The sequence below is a fragment of the Lithobates pipiens genome, unplaced genomic scaffold (assembly GCF_037356315.1).
Source record: "Lithobates pipiens isolate NorthernLeopardFrog02 unplaced genomic scaffold, aLitPip1_a1.2 Scaffold_13, whole genome shotgun sequence".
NCBI classification, from domain to species: Eukaryota; Metazoa; Chordata; class Amphibia; order Anura; family Ranidae; genus Lithobates; species Lithobates pipiens.
The window spans coordinates 415,123,518-415,146,144 of NW_027507718.1; the positions used below are offsets into that span (position 1 = coordinate 415,123,518).

Consider the following 22,627-nt stretch of genomic DNA (forward strand, 5'->3'; position numbering starts at 1 on the left):
TAGCCTAGGGACAGATTCCAGTGGAGGAGGGACAGAGTATGGATGGATGCTATCCTGCTTCAGTAGTCTTCCTCTATACAGGCACCATTGCCAGTCTCCCTTCCAGCTGCCTCCTCTTTCTGATGCGGTCTGGTGTCTGCAGTGTGCACCGTTTTGCCTTGCCGGGTTCGCAGAAAGTGTTCTGGTCCTGCGCAGCTTTGCCTATTGAGTTGCTGTGCTGTCCAATACTCACATTAAAAATACTTCCATACCATTCAGTGTTTCAGTCAGAGAAGAAACCGAGGAAGCCTTCTGTGGACTGATAAGTGTGCACAATTTACTGCTAGATTGGAGATGACAGGTAGAAGAGAATTTGGGAGAAAAGACACACAAGGATGCACTGTTGGAAGTTCATTGTGACAAAACAGCTCCTGTCCAAATCTCAGAAAGCTTTAACTCCAATAGGAATGGCAAGGTAGGATGTCACTAGATAGGAGCTGATGTACAAGCCTTTATTTAGTGTTCCTAAGGCCTAGCTTCCGGAGACCACAATTTAGGATTAGCTCCTTTTTTGCACCTTTCTTGGTAAGGTCACAGAGTCACCCTGAGCACTACCAGAGTGAAGAAGTCTTGGATACACGTTCTATAAAAATTCACAAACCCTTGGAAGCAGTGAATGAAATAAAGTTTTATAGGCAAGGCCATAAACCTGATGGGAGCTGTAGGGTAAGCCAGTGTCTGAGATATTGTACCACAGAAATGGGACATTGGTAGCAATAAAAATATTTTTTTTCAAAGTTCTCGAAGCCTAGCCAAGGCTGCTTTGACAAGAGGCTGATGGTGTGCCAGGGATTAGGAAAAAAGCTAAATATTATCCACCAATGGGAGCAGCCGGAGTGTTATGCAAACATATTTTCTTTTTCATTTTATCTTTATTTACCTTTTGCATAACACTCCGGCTGCTCCCATTGGTGGAGAGGAGGTGGTCATTCCCCATCCGGATAATTTGGGTTATGGCAGTGATTTCTTGCACAAGGCTCATTTGACCTTTTTCTAACCATTAAGGTCAACACCTTCTGGTAAGGACACATCCATTTTAGAGCACATTTGGGTGTTCAGTGCAGCTGGTGGAGGTGGTCCATTCGTACAGTGGAAGCAACATTTCTGTATATGTTTATCTACACTTTGGATTTGAATTTGCACAGAGAATTTCCTTTCAGGATTGAAAAAAGTTCATGTTCAGGACTTTACAAATATCTATGATTGGATTTTATTTATTGTTGTAAGCACTATTTTATGTTTAGGTTTGGAGATATTGGGTGATTCTAATTCATTTCCACTTTCATAACAAATCTTTTTGGTAGTTGTGAATAAGTCACTGTATATATTTATCACTGAGTAGTGGCAATATATATTTATTCAATTTTTTCATTTTTTGCTAAATAAACAAACAAAAGACAGAAAACTTTGAAAAACAAAAACGTTTTTCTTTGTTTCTGTTGTAACATTTTGCAATTAAATGATTTTTCTTCATAAATCAAGGCCAAATATGTATACTGCTACATTTCTTTGGCAAAAATAACCAAATCAGTGTATATTATTTAGTCTGTAGGAATGTTATAGAGTCAAACGCCGACATTGTGTTTCCAGCGTGACAGTATCGTGCTGGTTCCCGGCGACAGGCTTCTCTAACCAGCGTGATCCCGTTGTCATTTTCCTATAGCAGACAGAGCGAGGCGACAATGTCGCCTCACTCATGAAGCCTGTATGCCTTCTCGGGGGCATACCAGGCCCTTAGATCTGGCAGGGATTTTAAGGGGAATCCCCTTCGCCCCAAAAAAACGGCGTGGGGTCCCCCCCAAAATCCATACCAGACCCCTATCCGAGCACACAGCCCGGCCGGCCAGGAAAGGGGGTGGGGACGAGCGAGCGCCCCCCCCAAAGCACATTGTCCCCATGTTGATGAGGACAAGGGCCTCTTCCCGACAACCCTGGTCGTTGGTTGTCGGGGTCTGCGGGCGGGGGGCTTATCGGAATCCGGGAGCCCCCTTTAATAAGGGGGCCCCCGGATCCCGGCCCCCCACCCTATGTGAATGAGTATGGGGTACAATGTACCCCTACCCATTCACCTGTGAATTTTTTTTACAAAAAAACACACACACAAGGGTTAAAATAGTTTATTGCACAGCTCCGGGGGTCTTCCGTCTTCGGGGGTCTTCTAGCTGGACTCCTCCGCTATCTTCTGCTAGCTCTTTTGCTAGTGGAGGAGCCCAGCTTTCTTCTTCATCGCCACCCTCTCCTTCCGACTTCGGGGGTCTTGTCCCCCTCTTCGGTTCTTCTTGGCGGGCCACCGCTTCTTCTTCCAGCTCTTTTACTAGCGGTGGCCCGGTCTTCTGTCGTCGCCGGCGCCGCCTTCCGTTCTTCTTCTTCTTCTCCTGGAGATGTTGATTCGACGCTCTCTCCGGCCGCAATGCCAGGGAGGCGGTGCACGGCGACTTATATAGGGACAAGGGGCGGGGTCACCGGTTGATGTCACATGGTGCCCCCACCCCCTTACAATGTCACAGTCCCGGAGGATGCTGGGACTGTCACCATGTGACATCAACCCATGTGACATCAACCGGCGACCCATGTCGCATTTTTCCTATCCCGATGCAAGCCAGCGCGGAGCTGGCTCCCGCGACGGAGCTCGTAGGGTGTCAATCTCGCCGCTGAAAGCGGCGAGATTGACACAATATCGCGGTCACCTACTGTAAATACAGTATATCTGAAAATTAATCAATCCTGATGTACTGACAGCATATCTCTTGAAGCTTGAAAATGCCAGGACAGTACAAATATCCCCCAAATGACCCCTTTTGGAAACTACACAGTCCAAGGTATTTAGTAGGAGGCATGGCAAGTTTTTTGAACAGATCATTTTTTGTCACAATTTTTTCAAAAATTTGGAAATTAAATTGTTTTCCCACAATGTTTTCACATTTTTTACATACTGTCACCAGTGCAATACAGCGTCATCATATAACTGGTGTGGCGGTGATCAGGGATGCTTACTGGTAAAAGTGTGCAAAAAAATAAAAATAATTGTAATAATTTTTTTCACTATATTTTTTTGTTAATTACAGTTTTATTTTTATTTATTTGTTTATTTATTTACATACGGTGGCCAGAGCAATACAGTGTTACCATGGTAACACTGCACTAGTGTGGGAAAGTGATAACGATTTTTTACAAACAATAATTTTTCTAAATGAAAACGATTCATTCAGTGTTTACTATTGTGATTAGCTGTGATTGGCCACAGCTAATCACATGGTACAGATGGTCTGTGATTGGCCCTGTCTGTACCATGTGATAACTGTGACCAGTCACAGAGCTCATCACAATAGTACACAATAAAAGTCATGAAACAAAGCCTTTCATTGTGTACAATTGCCATGTGTACTGCTGTGATTAGCCACAGTGATTACATGGTACCAGCAGACACAGAGAGGGACAGATTGTGCCAAAGCATCCTCCCAGAATAACAGGACTCATGCCGGGCCACCATCTTACAATGGGCCAGGCGGAGGAGGTTAATACATATATTTGGCATATTTTCTTGTAGAATTTTAGCTATACAATTTGTCATTCCCTCCCTCCCATTGAGCAATTGGTATGTAAAGTTGATAGGTGTATATCACTTCTGAAACATACATACTAACTCATAGTTGCTCATGCAAAATTTAACAGACCTGGTCTTCCTGGCTGGAAGCAGTGGGTAGTAGGCCCTCAACATTCTCTTACAGTTCTAAAATAACATTGTGAATGTAGAGAGGCTTTATAGATTTATAAACATCTTTGTGTGGACTTGGGTGCTTTTTCCCCTTCTTGTAACCCTTTTGGACCTTGGTGAATAGTAATGCTGAAATTCTGTGCAAAGTACTATATAGACTTTCATCCATTCTTGAGTTGTGTTCAAACCTATTTTTTCTTTGTATGGCACGACTATGTTTTAAATTCAAAATGTTTTTGCAAAATCTTAGTTTAAAAAAATATTAAATAACATATAACAAAACTGTTAAGCCTCCTTTCATGACTAAGCCTATTTTTGGCATTTGGTGTTTACAAGTTAAAATCCATATTTTTTGCTAGAAAATTACGTGGAACCCCCAAACAGTATATATATTTTTTTAGCACAGACTCTAGAGAATAAAACGGCGATTGTGATTTTATGTCACACGGTATTTGCAGCGTAATTTTAGATGCAACTTTTTGGGAAAATGGACACTTTCATGAATTAAAAAAAAAGAAACAATAAAATTAGCCCAATTTTTTTGCATAATGGGAAAGATAATGTTACGCTGAGTAAATAGATATCAAACATGTCACACTTTCTAATTGCACGCACTCGTGGAATGACCACAAACTACGGTACCTAAAAATCTCAATAGGCGACAATTTAATTTTTTTTCCGAGTACCAGGTTAGAGTTACAGAGGAGTTCCAGTGCTATAATTATTGCTCTCGCTCTGACGATCGCGGCGATACCTCACATGTGTGATTTGAACACCATTTACATATGTGGGCGTGACTTCCGTATGAGTTTGATTTGCTTCGCGAGCGGGGACGGCGGGCACTTTGAATTTATTTATTTTATTTTATTTTATTTATTTTAAAATTAATAAATTGTTTTAAAAAAAAAATTGATCACTTTTATTGCTGTCACAAGGAATGTAAACATCCGTAATAGGTGGTGACAGGTACTCTTTATGGAGGGATCGGGGGTCTAAAAGACCTCCGATCCCTCCTTTACACTTCAAACTATTCAGAGCACCATTTTTGGCGATTCTGAATAGTATATATTTTTTTAAATCCGGCGTCATTGGCAGCCGATTAAACGTCGCTTCCGTGTTTACCATTAGGAGACTGGAATGAAGCCGCTTACAGCTGCATTCCAGTCCCTGCCCAGCCGCCGGAGTAATCGGATGTGCGATCAGTGCTCCCAATTGAACGGGAGCACCGGTAAGAGCGGCGGGAGGCAGTGGGAGGGGGGGACGTCCCCTCCCACTCCTCCGGCATAACAGCTGAGCGGCTTTTAGCCGCATCGGTTGTTATGGCTGGAAAGCTTGCTCAGCTGTTATGCCGGAGGAGTGGGAGGGGACGTCCCCCCCTCCCACTGCCTCCCGCCGCTCTTACCGGTGCTCCCGTTCAATCGCCTGCTCTGAAAAACGGTACCGGGATGATGCCTGCAGGTGCAGGCATCATCCCAGTATACCCCCAGAAGCCGAGTACGCACATCTGCGTACGCTCGGCGGCAAGGGGTTAAATCAAAAGGCTAAAAAAATTTAACAGTGTTCCCTAAATTAAATCAAATATTAAACTCTCAGCTACTGTAGGAGTGGGTGCTTTAAAATTATGTTATTATTCATTTTTTACATAAAATAGTGTGTATTATAGTTTTACAGATGTTTATAAATATACAGGTGCAAAATAAGAATATCACCTAAAAGTTCTTTATTTCAGTAATTCAATTCAAAAAGTGAAACTCATATATTTTATATACTGTAGATTTGCTACACACAGAGTGATATGTTTCAAGCATTTGTTTCTTTTAATGTTGATGATTATGATTTACAGCTAGTAAAAACCCAAAGTTCAGTATTTCAGAAAATTAGAATATTACATAAGACCAATAAAAAAAAGGATTTTTAATTTCCAAAATGTTGGCTTACTGAAAAGTATGTCCATGTACATCATAATATGCACTCACTACTTGGTCAGGGTGTGAATTACTGCATCAATGTGGCGTGGCATTGAGATGATCAGCCTGTGGCACTGCTGAGGTGTTATGGAAGCCCATTCTGCTTTGATAATGGCTTTCAGCTCATCTGTATTGTTGAGTCTGGTGTCTCTCATCTTCCTCTTGACAATACCCCACAGATTCTCTATGGGGTTTAGGTCAGACAAGTTTGCTGGCCAATCAAGCACAGTGATGCCATGATCAATGAGCCAGGTAAACCAGGCATTGGTACTTTTGGCAGTGTGAGCAGGTGCCAAGTCCTCCATCTCCATAAAGCTGATCAGCAGAGGGAGCATGAAGTGCTCTAGAATTTCTTGGTAGAGGGCTGTGCTGACTTGGGATTTGAAAAAACACAGTGAACTAACACCAGCAGATGATATGGCTCCCCAATTTATCACATGGACAATGTTGCATTTCATTTGGAAATCAAGGTCCCAGAGTCTGGAGGAAGGGTGGAGAGGCACTAAATCTAAGTTGCATCAGGTCCATTGTGAAGTTTCCACAGTCAGTGTTGATTCAGGGAACCATCTTATTTGCTAGTGTTGGTCCACTGTGTTTTGCCAAGTCCAATGTCAGCACAGCCCTCTACCAGGAAATTCTAGAGAACTTAATGATTCCCTTTGCTGACCAGCAGGACTTGGCACCTACCCACACTGCCAAAAGTACCAACATCTGGTTTAATGATCATTATATCACTGTGCTTGATTGGCAAGCAAACTTGCCTGACCTAAACCCCATAGAGAATCTGTGGGGTATTGTCAAGAGGAAGATGAGAGACACCAGACCCAACAATGCAGATGAGTTCAAAGCCACTATCAAAGAAACCTGGACTTCTATAACACGTCAGCAGTACCACAGGCTGATCGCCTCCATGCCACGCCACATTGATGCAGTAATTCATGCAAAAGGAGCCCTGACCAAGTATTGAGTGCATAATATACTGCACATGGACGTACTTTTCAGTAAACCAACATTTCTGTGTAAAAAAATATTTTTTTATTGGTCTTAATATCTAAAATAGTAATTTTCTAGTTTTCTGAGATACAAAATTGTGGGTTTTTCACTAGCTGTAAGCCATAATCATCAATGTTAAAATAAAGAAATGCTTAAAATATATCACTCTGTGTGTAACGCATCTATATAAAAAGTATGAGTTTCACTTTTTGAATTGAATTACTGAAATAAATTAACTTTTTTTATGATATTCTAATTTTGAGATGCACATGTACAACATGTAGAATCTTATCTTAAAATCTATTTTGCAAATGTTCAAAAGCTTATTTCATCTCATGTCAAAAAGACATTTGTGCAACATATTTCTCAATACAAATTTAAAAAAAAAAGTCCATATAGATAGAAAATTCCTTTGAAGTATCTGATAAGCAAGTGCGTTTATATGTTACACCTAAGACTGTAAAGATCAAAAAATGCATTTTCAAAGTGGAAACTTATATAGCTGAGTTCACTCTCGAGTGAGGAGACACTTTGTAGGATTCTGTCATTTAAATTGCAATAACGGTTGCCCCCAAAATGCTTTGCTTGGAATAGCATCACATGAAAGATATGGCTGTGATGGTTTAAAGAAGCTTTGAAGGATAAGTTGTAGAAAGGAACACTGTGTCATGGTGTGTAAAGCAGATTTTCTGTTTTCCACTTGAGCTCTCTATACTGCTTCATGCTTTTTTACTGCAAATCTCAGAATATTGACATTGCAACTTCAACAGATCATCTCTTCTCAAATATTTAAGGTCTGTCTGCAGTCTAGCAATGCACGCAGCTGCACAGCATGTGTTATCAGCTTGATTCCACATCTTAAACTCAACAGACCATAGGAGCAAACAAGGACCTGAGCATATGTACAGTACATAAACATTACATCATCTTTTATTATTAAAGCCAAGCTCAAAGCAGAAAAAACAATTAATGCATATGTACAGATATTTAAAAACACTGAGCACTTCAGCACTAAAGCATTTTTTTCATTTTTTGCACACATGTAAAAAATTTAAATGTTTGCTATAAAATTACTTAAATCCCCCAGAACATTATATATTAGCATATTATATATAGCAGAGGAATTGCAAACTAAGAAAGATAGTTGTTACAATTGTTTATTAACCACCTGGCATTCATGCTGTGGCCATCATTTGGCCTTCCCGGGAGGCCGTCATATGATGGCCTCCCCTGTGCACACTCCCTGCGCACACTGTGATCACCGAGTCACCGAGACTCAGGTGATCACCGATCTGAGTAAGGGGCCAGTCCTGGCCCCTTACCATGTGACCAGCTATCAGCCAATGACAGCTGATCACATGATGTAAAGAAAAGCTCAGTGATCGTTTTTTTTTTTTTCTCCTCATGCTGACAGCGGAGGAGAAAAAAAAGCCGATCACCGGCTTATCTTAAAGGGACATTGGTCTCTAAGAGGAAGAGGCAATTATACCTCATTTATACCAACCAACAGTGCCCACAAGTGCCACCTATCAATACCCACAAGTGCAACATATTGATGCCCACAAGTGCCACCTATCGAAGCCCACAAGTGCCACCTATCAGTGCCCACCAGTGGTGCCAATCAGTGCCTCCTAGAAGTGCTGCCTATCAGTGTAATCGATCAGTGCCCAACACTGCCACCCATCAGTGCTCATCACTGCCACCCATCAGTGCTCATCACTGCCAACCATCAGTGCTCATCACTGCCAACCATCAGTGCCCATTAGTGCCACCTATCAGTGCTCATCAATGCCGCCTCATCAGCGTACAACAATGACAGACAAAAATTACCCGTTATACAATTTTAAAACAAAAAAACAAACAAAAAAAATGTCAAAAAAATTTGGTCTTTTTAATTAAAAAATAAAATCGCACAGGTGATCAAATACCACCAAAAGAAAGCTTTATTTGTGGGGAAAAAGATAAAAATTTCATTTGGATCCAGTGTTGTATGACCTCGCAATTGTCATTCAAAGTGCGTCAGAGGAGAAAGCTGAAAATTGGTCTGGGCAGGAGGGGGGTTTAAGTGCCCAGTAAGCAAGTGGTTAAAAACCTTTACAATGCATCTGTTTAGAGGTAACTGTAAGCTCTGGTGCAAGAATTATTGCTCTCACTCCAGTGTTTGCTTTGATACCTCACGTGTGTGTGCGATTCCAGTTTACATACATGTGTGCATCATGCGCTCCTGTTTGCATTTGGGTATTTACAGGGCAGCAGAGGTTACATATAAATGTTTGCTTTTTTAATACATTTTGATATATTACATTTTACTTTATTATTTACATTTATTGCTATTACAAAGAGTTAACAAACGCATATGTGATAACATTGGACAGGTGACAGGAACTGTTTATGAAAACATTGAGGTCTATTAGTCCCAGTGTCTCCCCTGCCCTCCAAAACATGCAATTGAGGTCTGCTCAGTTACATTTCCCTGGCTATATCAGCCAGGAAAAGATTGTTCTGAAACTGAAAATTACAAAATCATTGTTGCTTCTGGTCAAATTACAGACAGAAGAGATCAAATAATTAATTTTCTTTGGTCTCCTCCCAGGCACCATTCTGAAGCCTTCTGTTGTGGTCACAGACTCCCAGTAAGAGCAGGGGGGGGGCACACCACCCACACCGTGAAAGTGATCAGTGTCTTTATAGCCACTAGATCACTTTAACTTTAGAGCTGGGAGTCAGCTGAGAAAAACAAACACAAGTTGATGGCTGCTACTGCTTGTTTTTTTTTTTTTGAAACAACACTTTATTAAGATTTTGTGATCAGAACAAATCATATAAAGTGGGAAACATTACAGTAGTAACATATAAAGTTGAAAATAACCAAGTAACTGAACAGGCATACGAGCTGTAGTTACAGACAGTTGATTACAAAGCAGATTGAAATAGAAATGGTTAACAGCAGTGTTAGGTCTGTATTGTGGTCATCACACTAGGACACCCCAACTGGGATCTAACTGTGTCCTAATATGAGTTAAGCAAGGAGTAGGATGGTACACTGCTACGGTGATCAAGAACATCAAGAGACAGAAAATAAAGGACGTAAATGGAACCTTCAATGCAAACACTGAGAAATACCAACAGAAATAGAGATCACCAAAATAACAGGTAAATCCCGGGATCGGGTTCAGGTTATCGTAACATGGATCTCCCAGGTCCCGCCCGGGAGAAGCGTTGAGGATGATCTAAAGATCAAAGAGTAAGGAATAAATGTCAAGGTGTTATCAGTTAATCCATGGGAGTGCTTAGTTCGGTAAAATTGTAAAGCACTTCCAGGGATGAGAAAGAGGGCACAATCAACATGTGTAGATCGCAGTAACGGGGATCACTCTTATAGTAGCAGTGGGGAAAGAACATCTACCCAGATAAGAAGATGATGGTAACTATGTAGTAAAATGGTTGCGGTAGTCCACTGTGGTTATAAAGTGCGTCCAGCAGGACCACGTCTTATGTAAGTGGAGTAGGTCTCGTGCGATTGGTGAATCAATTCTTCCAGTTCAGCAATACGGTTAATGCGGGTAAACCACTCTACAATAGTCGGAGGGTTGGTGGAACGCCATTTGCGTGGTATACACATGTTTGCGGCAGCAATCAAATGCATGGTCAGGGAGCGAAGATATTTTGGTTGTGGGTTAGATGAATAATGGAGAAGAAACTGCTCAGGTGAAAAAGGAAGCTGGTACGTGGTAAATTTTTGTATTAAGGAGTGTATGCTACTGCTTGTTTTTAACCCTTCACTCTCTATGTAGTACATAGTACGAATGTAGTACATCCATAGACCTGAACTGGTTAAATGTATTTATTTTATTTTTTTATTAATTTAATTGAAATACCCAAATTAACCTTTATTTGGGCCTCTTTTGATCTTCTGTACAGAAGCACTCAGATTAGTGCATACATGCCATTCCACCAGGGAGGCATGTGATTGTCCTGTGCAGCAGGACAATGGCTCCAAACATACAGCCAATGTCATTAAGAACTATCTTCAGTGTAGAGAAGAACAAGGGGTCCTGAAGTGGTTGTTTGGCCTGCAAAGAGCCCTGGGAGACAGAATGATCTGAAGCAGTCTACTGAACATCCACAGAAGATGTGCAGTTAGTTCTCCAAGATGTTTTGAACAACCTACCTGCTGACTTTCTTCAAAAACTGTGTGCATGTGTACCTACAGTGGAAGACTTGATGCTGTTTTGAAGGCAACGGGTGGTTTCGCCTTCCGCCAATAAATATGGGTGAAACAGTGAAACATGCATAAATTTGGGAAAAAATATCATTTTAAACAGGTTTATTCTGAACAAAAGTTTAGTGCTTATGTACTTCAAATTGTTATTTTTGTTTTTATGTATTTTTGGCTTTATATTTGGGGTTAAATTCTTCACTATAATGGAGAGTAATGTCAGTTGTTTGTCTAGATATCTAAACCTAGTAGATAGTGTCAGGGCACTATTCATGCTGGTCATCAATAGGACATATTGTCAACTTGGAAAATCTGAATATGTCCCAAACTTTAAAAAAAAAAAAAAAAAACTTTGCCAAAAACTCCATGGGTTAATTGAAACATATTAACATGCTATCAGAATAAAGTGATAAATTTTCCTCTAAATTTCCAATTCTCAGTTCCCATATATTTGGGTAATTTAGGGAACATCCCTGTCTTATCTATTGCTAAAGACAGGGGAGAGGTCAGATAGTATATCATTAACTTGAAAAGAAGTACTGGGTCCTTGATAGAGTAGTCTTTCATATGTACAAATATAGGGTCAAATCCAAATGTAGTAAACATCTGGGACATAAACTACATTACCAAAAGTATTGGGACACCTGCCTTTACACACACATGAATTTTAATGGCATCCCAGTCTTAGTCCGTAGAGTTAAATACTGAGTTGGCCCACCCTTTGCAGCTATAACAGCTTCAACTCTTCTGGGAAGGCTGTCCACAAGGTTTAGGAGTGTGTCTATGGGAATGTTTGACCATTCTTCCAGAAGGGCATTTGTGAGGTCAGGATTCATCCCAAAGGTGTTCTATTGGGTTGAGGTGCAGGACAGTCAAGTTCCTTGACCCCAAACTTGCTCATCCATGTCTTTGCAGAACTTGCTTTGCGCACTGGTCCGCAGTCATGTTGGAACAGGAAGGGGCCATCCCCAAACTGTTCCCAAGTTGGGAATTGTCCAAAATGTCTTGGTATGCTGAGGCCTTAAGAGTTCACTTCACTGGAACCAAGGGGCCCAGCCCAACACCTAAAAAAGAACCCCACATCATAATACCCCCTCCACCAAATTATTTTGCAAGAAGTCTTTTAAAAAATATATATATATATATAAACCCAGGAGGCAAGGTTACTCAATATACATACAAGCCCAGTGTTTTGTGCTTTAGGCAGGACATGGAATTTTTATTTTGTCTACCATATTTGTAGAGTGCGGAAATTCCTGTTTTTTTTTTTTTTTTAGTTTAGTACTGTAACATATGTTTGAACTAGATATGATTCATTGTCTTTCTTTAAATAATGAAAATTGGGTTGATATAACTCTTCATAACATTTTGTAAACATTAAAAGAATTGAATTACTCCAATAGATACACTGTATGTAGCCAAGCACTGCTGCCAGGTCTGTTTAGTTCAAGAGCATCATTCTGGGCATTGCATTGGAATATCAAGAGCACATAAGTGATAACTGACATCTATTATATCCTGATTCTTACTCGTCTGCAGCTCAGATTCCATTTTCAGATTCATGGTAAAGGGTACAGGTCAACATACACAAGGTCAGACAGTAATATCAGTAGTAATATGTGAGACCTCCTACAGAAATAATTGTACCCATAGAAAAAGGAGTCTTGATATTTACAGCTGAAATCTCGGAAGCTATAAAACACACATTGAATGGGAACTTTACCCATAACATCTTAATAACAATTAATGCACTTTAACAAGAGAACATACATTTGACATCAATAATACTGCTACCAAAATTAGTGTGTGCTGTAAATTGCCTTCAGCATTGTTCATTTTCTTCCTGCTGAAGGTCACCATTTTGTTAAAGCACAGAGCAGCCACTTCCTTATTGGAAACTCTCCCACTCTCCTTGGTCTCAAAAATCATATGTCACTTTCTTTAATTAAAGTAAGTACAGTCCAGCCTTGATTTTATGTCTTGGCTCAGATAGAAAGGAAAGCTGACAGAAGCTTTTTAGTGCTGAAAGTGTCTCTAAAGGCTCAAGGTTTTCTACCTTCATGCATTCTATGTATGAAGGTAAACACCTTCTCTGTGCAGAAGCCCCCCAGCCTGCCTAACACATGCCTGAGCCCCATCTTGATCCAGCCATGTGCACAAGAGCCTTGGCTCTCCAGGGACTCTCCACCTCATTGGCTGAGACAGCAGCAAGATCCATTGGCTCCTGCTGCTGTCAATCACAGCCAGTGAGCCAATGACGAGAGAGAGGGGATTGGGCCAAATGGGGCCTAAATGTACATGCAGAGCAGCTGCTCAGGATCCAACCTGCTTGAGTGCCCCCATTGCAAGCTACTTGCTCTGGGGGCACTCGGCAGGAGGGAGGGGCCAGGAGCACCAAGGGGTTGGGGCTGCTCTGTGCAAAACCACTGCACAGAGCAGGTGAGTATAACATGTTTATTAAAAAAAATACCTTTAATTTCACTTTAAGTTCACAGGCCAACAAGGAGGGAGAAAGAATCAGAGAGATAAAACACTATCCTTGTAATTTTAACTTCTTTGTGTCTCCCTGGCAGCAGATTTTGTCCAGTCACCTCTCCTGCTTTTCTTTTCTCCCTCCCTAATCTGCATACCCTCAGCACAGTCTGTGTCATACCTGTTGCTTTCTTCCCCCTTCAGCAACACTAAATCTTAAAGCTGCATTAAACCCTAAATAAAAAAAAAAACATCTCCAGACCCCCTGCAAGGTAATGTCATAATGTGCTAGTCTGTTTTGCAATTTAGCACATTATGAAAGACTTACCTGTAAAACAATGGCATCCAGCGAGGCACTGTTACTGCTGACAGGGCTTCCATTTTCACACGATCTTCCTTCTGGGTTCACAGGCTCTGGCTATTTGAATGGCCCGAGCCACGCTGATGTCATTCCTGCACATGTGCATGGGCGTTATGGCCACTGCACAGCTCTTTGAATGGATGGCACTCTTAGTGACATCACCAGAAGCACAGCACTCTGAAGGGATGGCATACTCATGTGCCAGTGATGTCATTGGCTGCAAAACGTGAATATCTCATAAACGGTGCATGTTTAGAAGATATTCATTTTACCTACAAGTAAGCTTTATTATAATGAAACCAAAAAGGAATTGGCGCTATTTCAACCTCAACCTAAATCAACTCTAAAAAAGTCCATAAATAAACTGTGATAATCCCACACCATGAAAATATAATCTTCTTATGTCTGAAAGGGGATCTTACATCAAAACACCAATTGCCACCACTAGTGGTCTACACATCACTATCACCTGAAGACAGAGAGGGAGACTGATCAGGAGACAGAGATTGATTTGAATGGGCCAATCAATATCCAGAAGCGCTTACTGACCTTTATTCATTTAGAGGTCACAGGAGCTACTGTGAGTGGGCACTTCTCACACTAGTGGTGGCAATTGGTGTTTTGATGGAAGATCACCTTTCAGACATAAGAAGATCACATTTTCATGGTGTGGGATTATCACGGTTAATATATGGGCTTTATTTATGAACTTTTTTGGAGTTGATTTATGTTGAGGTTGAAATAGCACCAATTCCTTTTTGGTTTTATTATAAAAAAAGTACTTGTAGGTAAAATGAATATCTCCTAAACATGCACAGTTTAGGAGATAGTCACATGTTTTGCAGCCGATGACATCACTGGCTCATGAGTATGCCATCCCTTCGGAGCGCTATGCTGCTGGTGATGTCACTGATATCATTTGAAGAGAGAAAGGGAGACTAGGAAAATTATCTGTAGACCTGATCAGAAGACCTTTACTCATATAGAGGTCACTGGAGCTATGGTGAGTGGGCACTTCTCACATTGGTGGTGGAATTTGGTGTTTTGTTGGAAGATCACCTTTCAGACGTAATAAGAACACATTTTCATGATGTGGCATTATCACGGTTAATTTCTGAACTTTATTTATGGACTTTTTTGGAGTTGATTTATGTTGAGGTTGAAATGGCACCAATTCCTTTTTAGCCTCACTGTTTTATAGTATTTTACAATAGAGAAGGCAGCTTCATTGTTTATCACAGGGAAGAAAGTGCCTTATTTTAGGCTCAGTGCCAAGAATAGAGACCAACTAAGCATATGCAAAGCAGAGTGAGACTGTGCATTACTGGATTTTAAACAGTATAGGCACTTATTTTTTTAAAGTTTTACATAGTTAAACCTGCAAATGCGGGCAGCATGAAGTGATCTATCAGAACTTAATTTTGTGACTAAAGTTCCACTTTAATGCAGCTCTGCTCTGAAATCATTCATACATCAATAACTGTTTTTTTTTTTTTTTTGTGTAAAGCCCTATACACACTATCAGGTTTTCTGCAGATTTTTGTCCTCAGATTTACCATGTAGTGCAAGGGCCTGCCTGATTGCATACAAATTGAAACTCCTAAGGTTTGGCCTCATATTATATGGTTTTGGTAAATCTGAAGGAAAAAATCAGCAGAAAATCTGATAGTATGTTTGAGGCTTAAGTACCTGAATTTCAGCCTCTGGCATGCAGGTCTAGGACAACCTGGGCTCTGAGAAAGTAGTTTGATTAACACTGACAATCAGATTAAGGAAATTGAGTGGCAGAAAATAGCACAGTGGTCAATCTCTGGATTGCAGGCGAATGATGCAGCAAAGGCTGTTTTTTTTTTTTTTTTTTGTAATGTGTGATTGATTTTTATCTTGTTAGTTTTGTCTGTAGTTCTGCATTGAATAAAACCATTGGGGGCATAAAAACTACTAAACTAAGAGGTTAAAGTGGAACACCAGGCAGAGTTTTTTTGTACCTTGTGTGTAAAAAGTTAGTGATGCTTAGCCCACATATAGATTGCTGCTCTGTAGTGTAAAAATTATACTTTCATTCATGCCAGAAAGTATAGCTATGGTTGTACATCCAGAAAGCTACAGTTATGAGAGCTGAGCCCCTCATACAAGGAAGTGATAGTATTCTTTATCTGCCCCCCTCTTTCTCTTTTTATTCACAGATCTCCTTGTATTCTGTGAATGGTTCAAATTATGTAGACATCCAAAAACACTGAGATTACTGCCCTGCACCACCATCGTTGATGTGATGTCAACAGACTCAAGTGGCACCCTATAGTATTCCAGTTTGCTTCTCCTATGGCTGCTGCAAAAAAGGTTATGTGGGGAAGGTAGTACCGTAGTCAGTTTGCATTTAATTTTAGTACAACTCCTTAAAAATATTGCAAACTTGTATTACAATTATATTTAAGGAAAATGCTTGTGTGTTTTTAAGTGTGATGGTGTCAAGCTTAGAATTCATGGTGTTTATAGGTTATAATTAAATTTTTCAGATTAAGATTCAAGAGTATTTATATATAGTTTAGAGGTCAGAGATAATTTAGGATACTGATGGTTTTTCATTTTTTCTGAGATTAACAAATTATTTCCCAATTCATTATTGAATCATAAATTAACATATAAAATGCTTTAACAGAGTTTTCTAAATACTAATATAAATATAAATATGTTGTCTGCTGCAGAGTTGACCTGAAGATATATAGCAGGTCCTGCTATCCACAAAAGACACAATTGACATTAGTAATCTAGAAGGAAGCTAAAATACTTTCCACTCATTGATTGAATAAAGGCTGATGAGCCTTTTTTATTTCTTGCTATTTTATGAAGATTTGACAAAGATAACTATTAGGCTCATGGTGAGGTAAACCAAAAAATCTTGTAAGTAAAAGCATTGTTAAGTACAAGACTGCCTGTATTCATCACTTCCATGACAGCTTCAGAGTCATGGTTTCTATTCTGTAACTATTTCTAATGGGACTCCAATGGAAATGTCTAAGGTCCCTCTTTGCAGTCATATGGTCTTTTATAATTACACATTTGTTTCCATACCTTGAATAGTTCAGATAGCCCAAAACAACTCTAGGCGAGTTGGAATAAATTGATCGGTATATCCATCTGTATCTCTTCTAGAATTCAGAGGTTCTAGGTGCACCATTGCCTACAGGCATCATTGCCCTTTGACATTTTTGTTAGTTTTAGGCCTTTTGATTTTTTTGAGAAAAGCATTGGTTGGAAATCTGTTAGCTATTCTTGGAGGTAGATACAACGTTTCCCCTGGAGCAAAAATATTACTTGGGAAACCTTTTATTTTTATTTTTTGTTTCAAAATATTTTATTGGAAATAATACAGGTTTACAGAAGCACAAAAAATTAAACAGCATTGGGTTGGGAAGGGTATAAGTAAGTCTTTGGTCTGCTTCATAACCATCAATTGTGTGTCATATGATTGTAACCTCTAGTGTCAATTGATTGATGACACAGCAAAGAATGCTTATACAAACAATGGTCATGAATAATCTAAACATCACAAAAATACATCAAGGATGTGTATTATAAACTGTATGTGCCAAAGGCGTGCTGAACAGGAAGGTTTGTATATAAGGTGTGGTTGGAAGGACTGATACTAGCTCAGTCCCAAAAAGGGAAAGGCCTGCTCTGTATTAGGAGGAATGGGCAAAATGTAAAATATGTCAAACTGAGGGTCTTACACAATGGCCAATGGGTTCCTCCAGCTTTTGTATTGGTCAGGAACTTAAACTTTAACCGTTATTGTTATAATGGCATGTTGGTTTAAAGCAGGATTGGAATTGTAGGGGAAAGGCGTAAGATTAGGGAAGGTATGAGGGAGAGGAGATGAAGAAAGGATGGGAGTTCTGGAAGGTCCTCCAGTCAGGGTCACATTTTCTAATTTAGTCATTTTAATCACTGCCATTTTGCAGCATGTGTTCTGTTTTGTAAGAAATGTATGCTGTTCCTTCCAGTGTCATTTTGGGGTAGATAACATTTAGAAATCTGGTAAAGTTATTTATATAAGTACGTTTGGTTGCCTTTCATTTAAATCATGCAGATCGTTTTTGTTTACAGTCAAGTATGGTAAAAATCAGGTTTCCAAAATAACCTTCAAAAGTGATTGCGTTTACAGTACATCTGTCTATTTTCCAGTTTACTCATTGTATGGTGTGTTTTGATAATTTGCACAGCATATTGTGGAAATCAATGTGCATTTCGATCACAGCACAGTTGTTTTGCAGAGCAGTTTCATAGAGGAAAATACTAGTTAAACATTATTTTCTTCTGAGCTAAAACAAAGAAGCATTCTGCTTAATTTGACTACTATAAGCTAAATGTGTAGATACCACTACATTCATGACATGACAATCGCTAAAAGTTTGGTGAAGTTGTAAAAAATATGCAAGTTATGTTAATGCTGTGTTTATTTGAAATGTTTTTATGTTCTGAATATTGGTTGAAGGACCACATAAAAAAGGAAATAGAATGAGCAGATATAAATGTTAATGATGTTATTTGAATAAAACAGATTTATCTCAGTTATTCTGGGTTCTTCTGCTGCTTTCTGGGATAGATTCATCTTTTGTATTAATTTTCAGCAAAAAAAAAATAATTTTTTTTTCCTTCTGCTTAGGCTGACCGTCCAAGCTGAATGCCCTATGCATCTGGAAGATTTTCCTATGGATGCTCATGCCTGTCCATTAAAATTTGGCAGCTGTAAGTATTTGCCTGTCTTTGTTTGAAGGTCATTTGTTAATTAGAATGTACTGACTTGTTTTGTGTCATTATTACATTTATTGTTGCAGACACAATTATGGCTCGCTACTGCATTAAGTGGAATAGAGCTCTACACAAACATAAAATCCTCAGTTTAGTTGTATATTATAACCAAAAACTGCTTATAATTTATTTTTATTTCACAACCCCAATTCCCAAAAAGTTTTGACACTGCGTAAAATCTACATAAACACAGAATCTAATGATTTGCAAATTTGACAAAGTCATATTTTATTATTCATTTTATGTTAAACATGTCATCAGAAAAACCAGCATCCAACCAACACCTATCAGCACTCTCAGCCAATGGCTGTTCTGGTGGGGTGGGGGTCCCCCTGCATCCTCCTGTCATAACACAACAGTTCAGTGATAAGTTCGCTGACCTAACCTTGATTGGTTAGTAGACATGCGCATAATGGAAAAATTTGTTTAGTTTCAGACAGATTCGTTATGTTACTAATTTCTTTTCCTTATGGAATTTGTTTAGTTTGATTTTAGAATTAGTTTAGTTTTGTTTCAATTTTGTTAAATTTTGTTTAGTTTTCAATCCAATTTGTTTAATTTATTCATTTTCTAATGAGTCACAACTTTTCAGAACAATTAGAATTATTTGTGAAGAAATAGCTGGTTGTTAAGCAGCAGGCTGGGAAGCTGGCCGCCCGCATCCTTAACAACCATGAGTCATAATCTATCAGCAGGCTTCCCCACTGACAGATGAATGTAAAGATAAAGGATGCCAGCAATTGCCCATTAATGTAAAAATTAAAAAAAAACATGGCATGGGGTCCCCCCCAGCCTATACCAGGCCCTTTGGTTCTGGTATGGATTTTAAGGGAAACACTTGTAGCCTGGTATGGTTCTGGAGGCAGGGGGGCACTCGATCACTCCCCTCTTCTTGACCTGCCGGACTGCATGCTCGGATAAGGGTCTGTTGTGGATTTGGGGGGGATAACATCTTTCTATTGATGAGCAATTACATTCCTTATCTTTACATTCATCTGTCAGTAGAAAAGCCCACTGACAGATGATGACTCATGGTTGTTAAGGACATGGGTGGCTGGCATCCCGGCCCGCTGCTTAAAAAGCAGCTATTTCTTCACACAGAATTAAAATCCATCAATCCTTTTTTTTTGACGGATCCGAATTCTAATCATTCTGAAAAGTTGAAATTCGTTAGAAAACTTTTAAAAGATTTTAATGGATTTCAACAAAATTTGTTACTATTTGCTTCTATTTCATTCAGAGATTTGGGTACATCTAACAAAAAATTTGTCAGAATATGTATTCGAACCGAAACAAATTGCACATATTGCATGGCTTTAGGATGGCTGATGAGCAGAAAAAAAATCGGGCAGATAACAGGTTACCAAGCACTGATATAGATAGCGTACCTATCTGAATAATAAAATGAAATTTTTTGAAAATATTTTTTATTATAAAAGTAAAACAGGGCAACATAAAACTATATTTGACAGTGTTTTTGATACATTAATACATCAATATTTGGTTTGATGGATGTAGCAATTCTCAATGAATTCTCAAGGTACTCATCAGATATTTTGGTTTTAATTTTGCCCTTCGTGTGCTTCATCCTTGAAAATAGTTGCTCACAAATATACGTTCTGCAGAAAACTGATGACATGAATAAGGCATGATTGTGAAGAGTGGGATATATGTATATATATCTAGAACTCTATATTTTTTTATTCGGCCGCATGTGTTCACTAAGTGTAAATGCATTTTTTTTAAATTCCAAAAAAAATAAATCTACATTTTTAAGTCAGTTTACGATCTTATGTTGGACCACATTCATATCCGTCTGGGGCTTCAGGTTGGACACCCTTGGTGTAAAGGTAGTCATCTTGGTAGAGGAGTGAAGCTTTGCTTACTCATGTCAGAGCTGTCTTCATGGTGACCGATGATCAGGAAGCAGCATAAGGAGTAGAGAAAGCACAGATTTACAGAGTGAAAGATATCAGAAGCAAGGTGATCCTTACACTGCAGGTCCTCAAGTTTAAATTTCCCTCCAGCAAGGAGACTAGTAAACAGCACACCAAAACTTACTCCAAATCTTTTGAGACAAGTGGTCTGAGGCACCAGAGTCTAATGCCATGTACACACGACCGGACATTCCGGCAGAAAAGGTCCGACGGTCTTCCCGAAGGACTTTCGACAGAGTTACGACGGACTTCTGAATGAACGGACTTGCCCACATACGAACAGACTAAAGTCTGTTCGAAAGTCCGCTCATTTTGAACATGATGAGGTATGATGGGACTAGAAAAGGAAGTTCAAAAGCCAGTAGCCAATAGCTGCCCTTGTGTCGTACAGACGAACGGTTTTCCCAATAGGAATTGAGTCTGTCGGACAGATTTGAAACATGTTCTATTTATTGGTCCGTCTGAATTTTTTAAAGAAAAACAATTGGACTATCCCACACACGATCGGACTATCCGTCAGAATGATTTTGTCGGACCTATTCTGCCGGAAAGTCCGGTCGTGTGTACGCAGCATTAGATATCACACTATACAGCTATTAGCAGTAAAAGAATGTGGGGCCACACACTACAAATCAGCCTGATACTGAAATGTACTAGACCAGCTTCAGATGATATCCTCCATGTGGGCTTGGCATGGGAGAAGACCAGCTGAAGCCAGTCTAGTACTATTCAGTATTAAGCTGATTCATGGAGTATTCTTTTACTGCAAGTGTTTAGCATTGGCCAGACGAGCCCTTAGAACACCTGCACCTTCAGTGGCTGGAGTTTCTGGGAGGCCCTGCACCGGTGCTTGGAGCAGCACAGTTTTCCTATATGGTATACAGCTTTCAGACTACAGAATATATGTGTCAAAACACAGTAACATGTGTCCTTCTATTCTTTAGTAGGAATTTAGGGCAAAATGTGCATCCATACTGTACTGCAGGGGCAAAACATATGGGAAAGTATAGCTTTCTTCTAATGAGCACATACTGTTTTTTTCAATTAGTAATGTTGCAATGCACCTAAGCTTTAAAAAAATTATTCTTGCCCTTCCATTTATATTATTGAATTCCATATGGCAATTTATAGATTAACCACTAGAGGGAGCATTGCATTTTACCCTGCCTTGGATATTCTCCTTATAATTTATTAAAGTAAGATATCAGCCACACAGGGTTTGCATTCTTTTCAGTTAGAAGACTAAATGAGACCTAAACATATGAAAACAATAAAAATGTTATACACAGCTACTAATAGTGTTCGATCACACATGTAGATAGCACTGGCTTGTAATCCTACAAAAAGTCTAAACTGACCTATTCAGAAATGCTTCCCATTTCATTGGCTCATTGGCATAAAGTGTGTGTGTGTGTGTGTGTGTGTGTGTGTGTGTGTGTGTGTGTGTGTGTGTGTGTGTGTGTGTGTGTGTGTGTGTGTGTGTGGTCTGGGAGGAAGAGTATTAATTTGGTCATGCCAAAATCTCTCAGTCCATTCTCAGCATAGGAAAGGAAACCTTAATTGCACTCAACTAAAATATTGGCATGTAGAACAAACTTTAATGACAGGAGGTACAGTTTGTGTAACATTAGTACTCAAATCATTTTAATTCATTGGTTCTGGCTTTTTTATAGCTATACATGCTGTGATTTTAAGTTTATGAAAAAAATTACAGAATGTTCACTTTCATGGTTATTTATTCAGATTACATGTGTTATCTATACTCTTCAAAGCAATGAATACCTCTTTTTAAATCCTGGTCTGGCCCTGCTGACTAAGCATACTTTGCTGTGGAATTATCTGGCGAACCATACAGTGTTTTCAACATGGGTGTTCCATGGCAAAGTGCATTTGCTTTATTGCGGGCATTCCCTGATAAAGCACGCTTTAGTTTGCTTCAAGCTCTTTATAAAGAAGAACATTGCAGTGTTATGGGAGTTCCTTAAGAAGCACACTTGCTCTGCTGTAGGAATTTCCTGACAAAGCACATTAGCTGTACTGTACGTATTCCCTGACAAAGCACATTAGCTACATTTTAGGTACTTTCTGACAAAGTGCCTTCACCGCAATGCT

The 22,627-nt window shown here is 39.5% G+C and overlaps 1 protein-coding gene across 1 annotated transcript in view; it reads left to right on the forward strand.

Annotated features, from left to right (window-relative positions):
• Positions 1-22,627, forward strand: part of GABRA2 (gamma-aminobutyric acid type A receptor subunit alpha2) — a 261,837-nt gene that overhangs the window by 146,685 nt on the left and 92,525 nt on the right. The window contains exon 6 of the mRNA XM_077477538.1: positions 18,433-18,515. Within this exon, the coding sequence (XP_077333664.1) occupies positions 18,433-18,515 (83 nt within the window). The remainder of the gene's footprint in view (positions 1-18,432; positions 18,516-22,627) is intronic.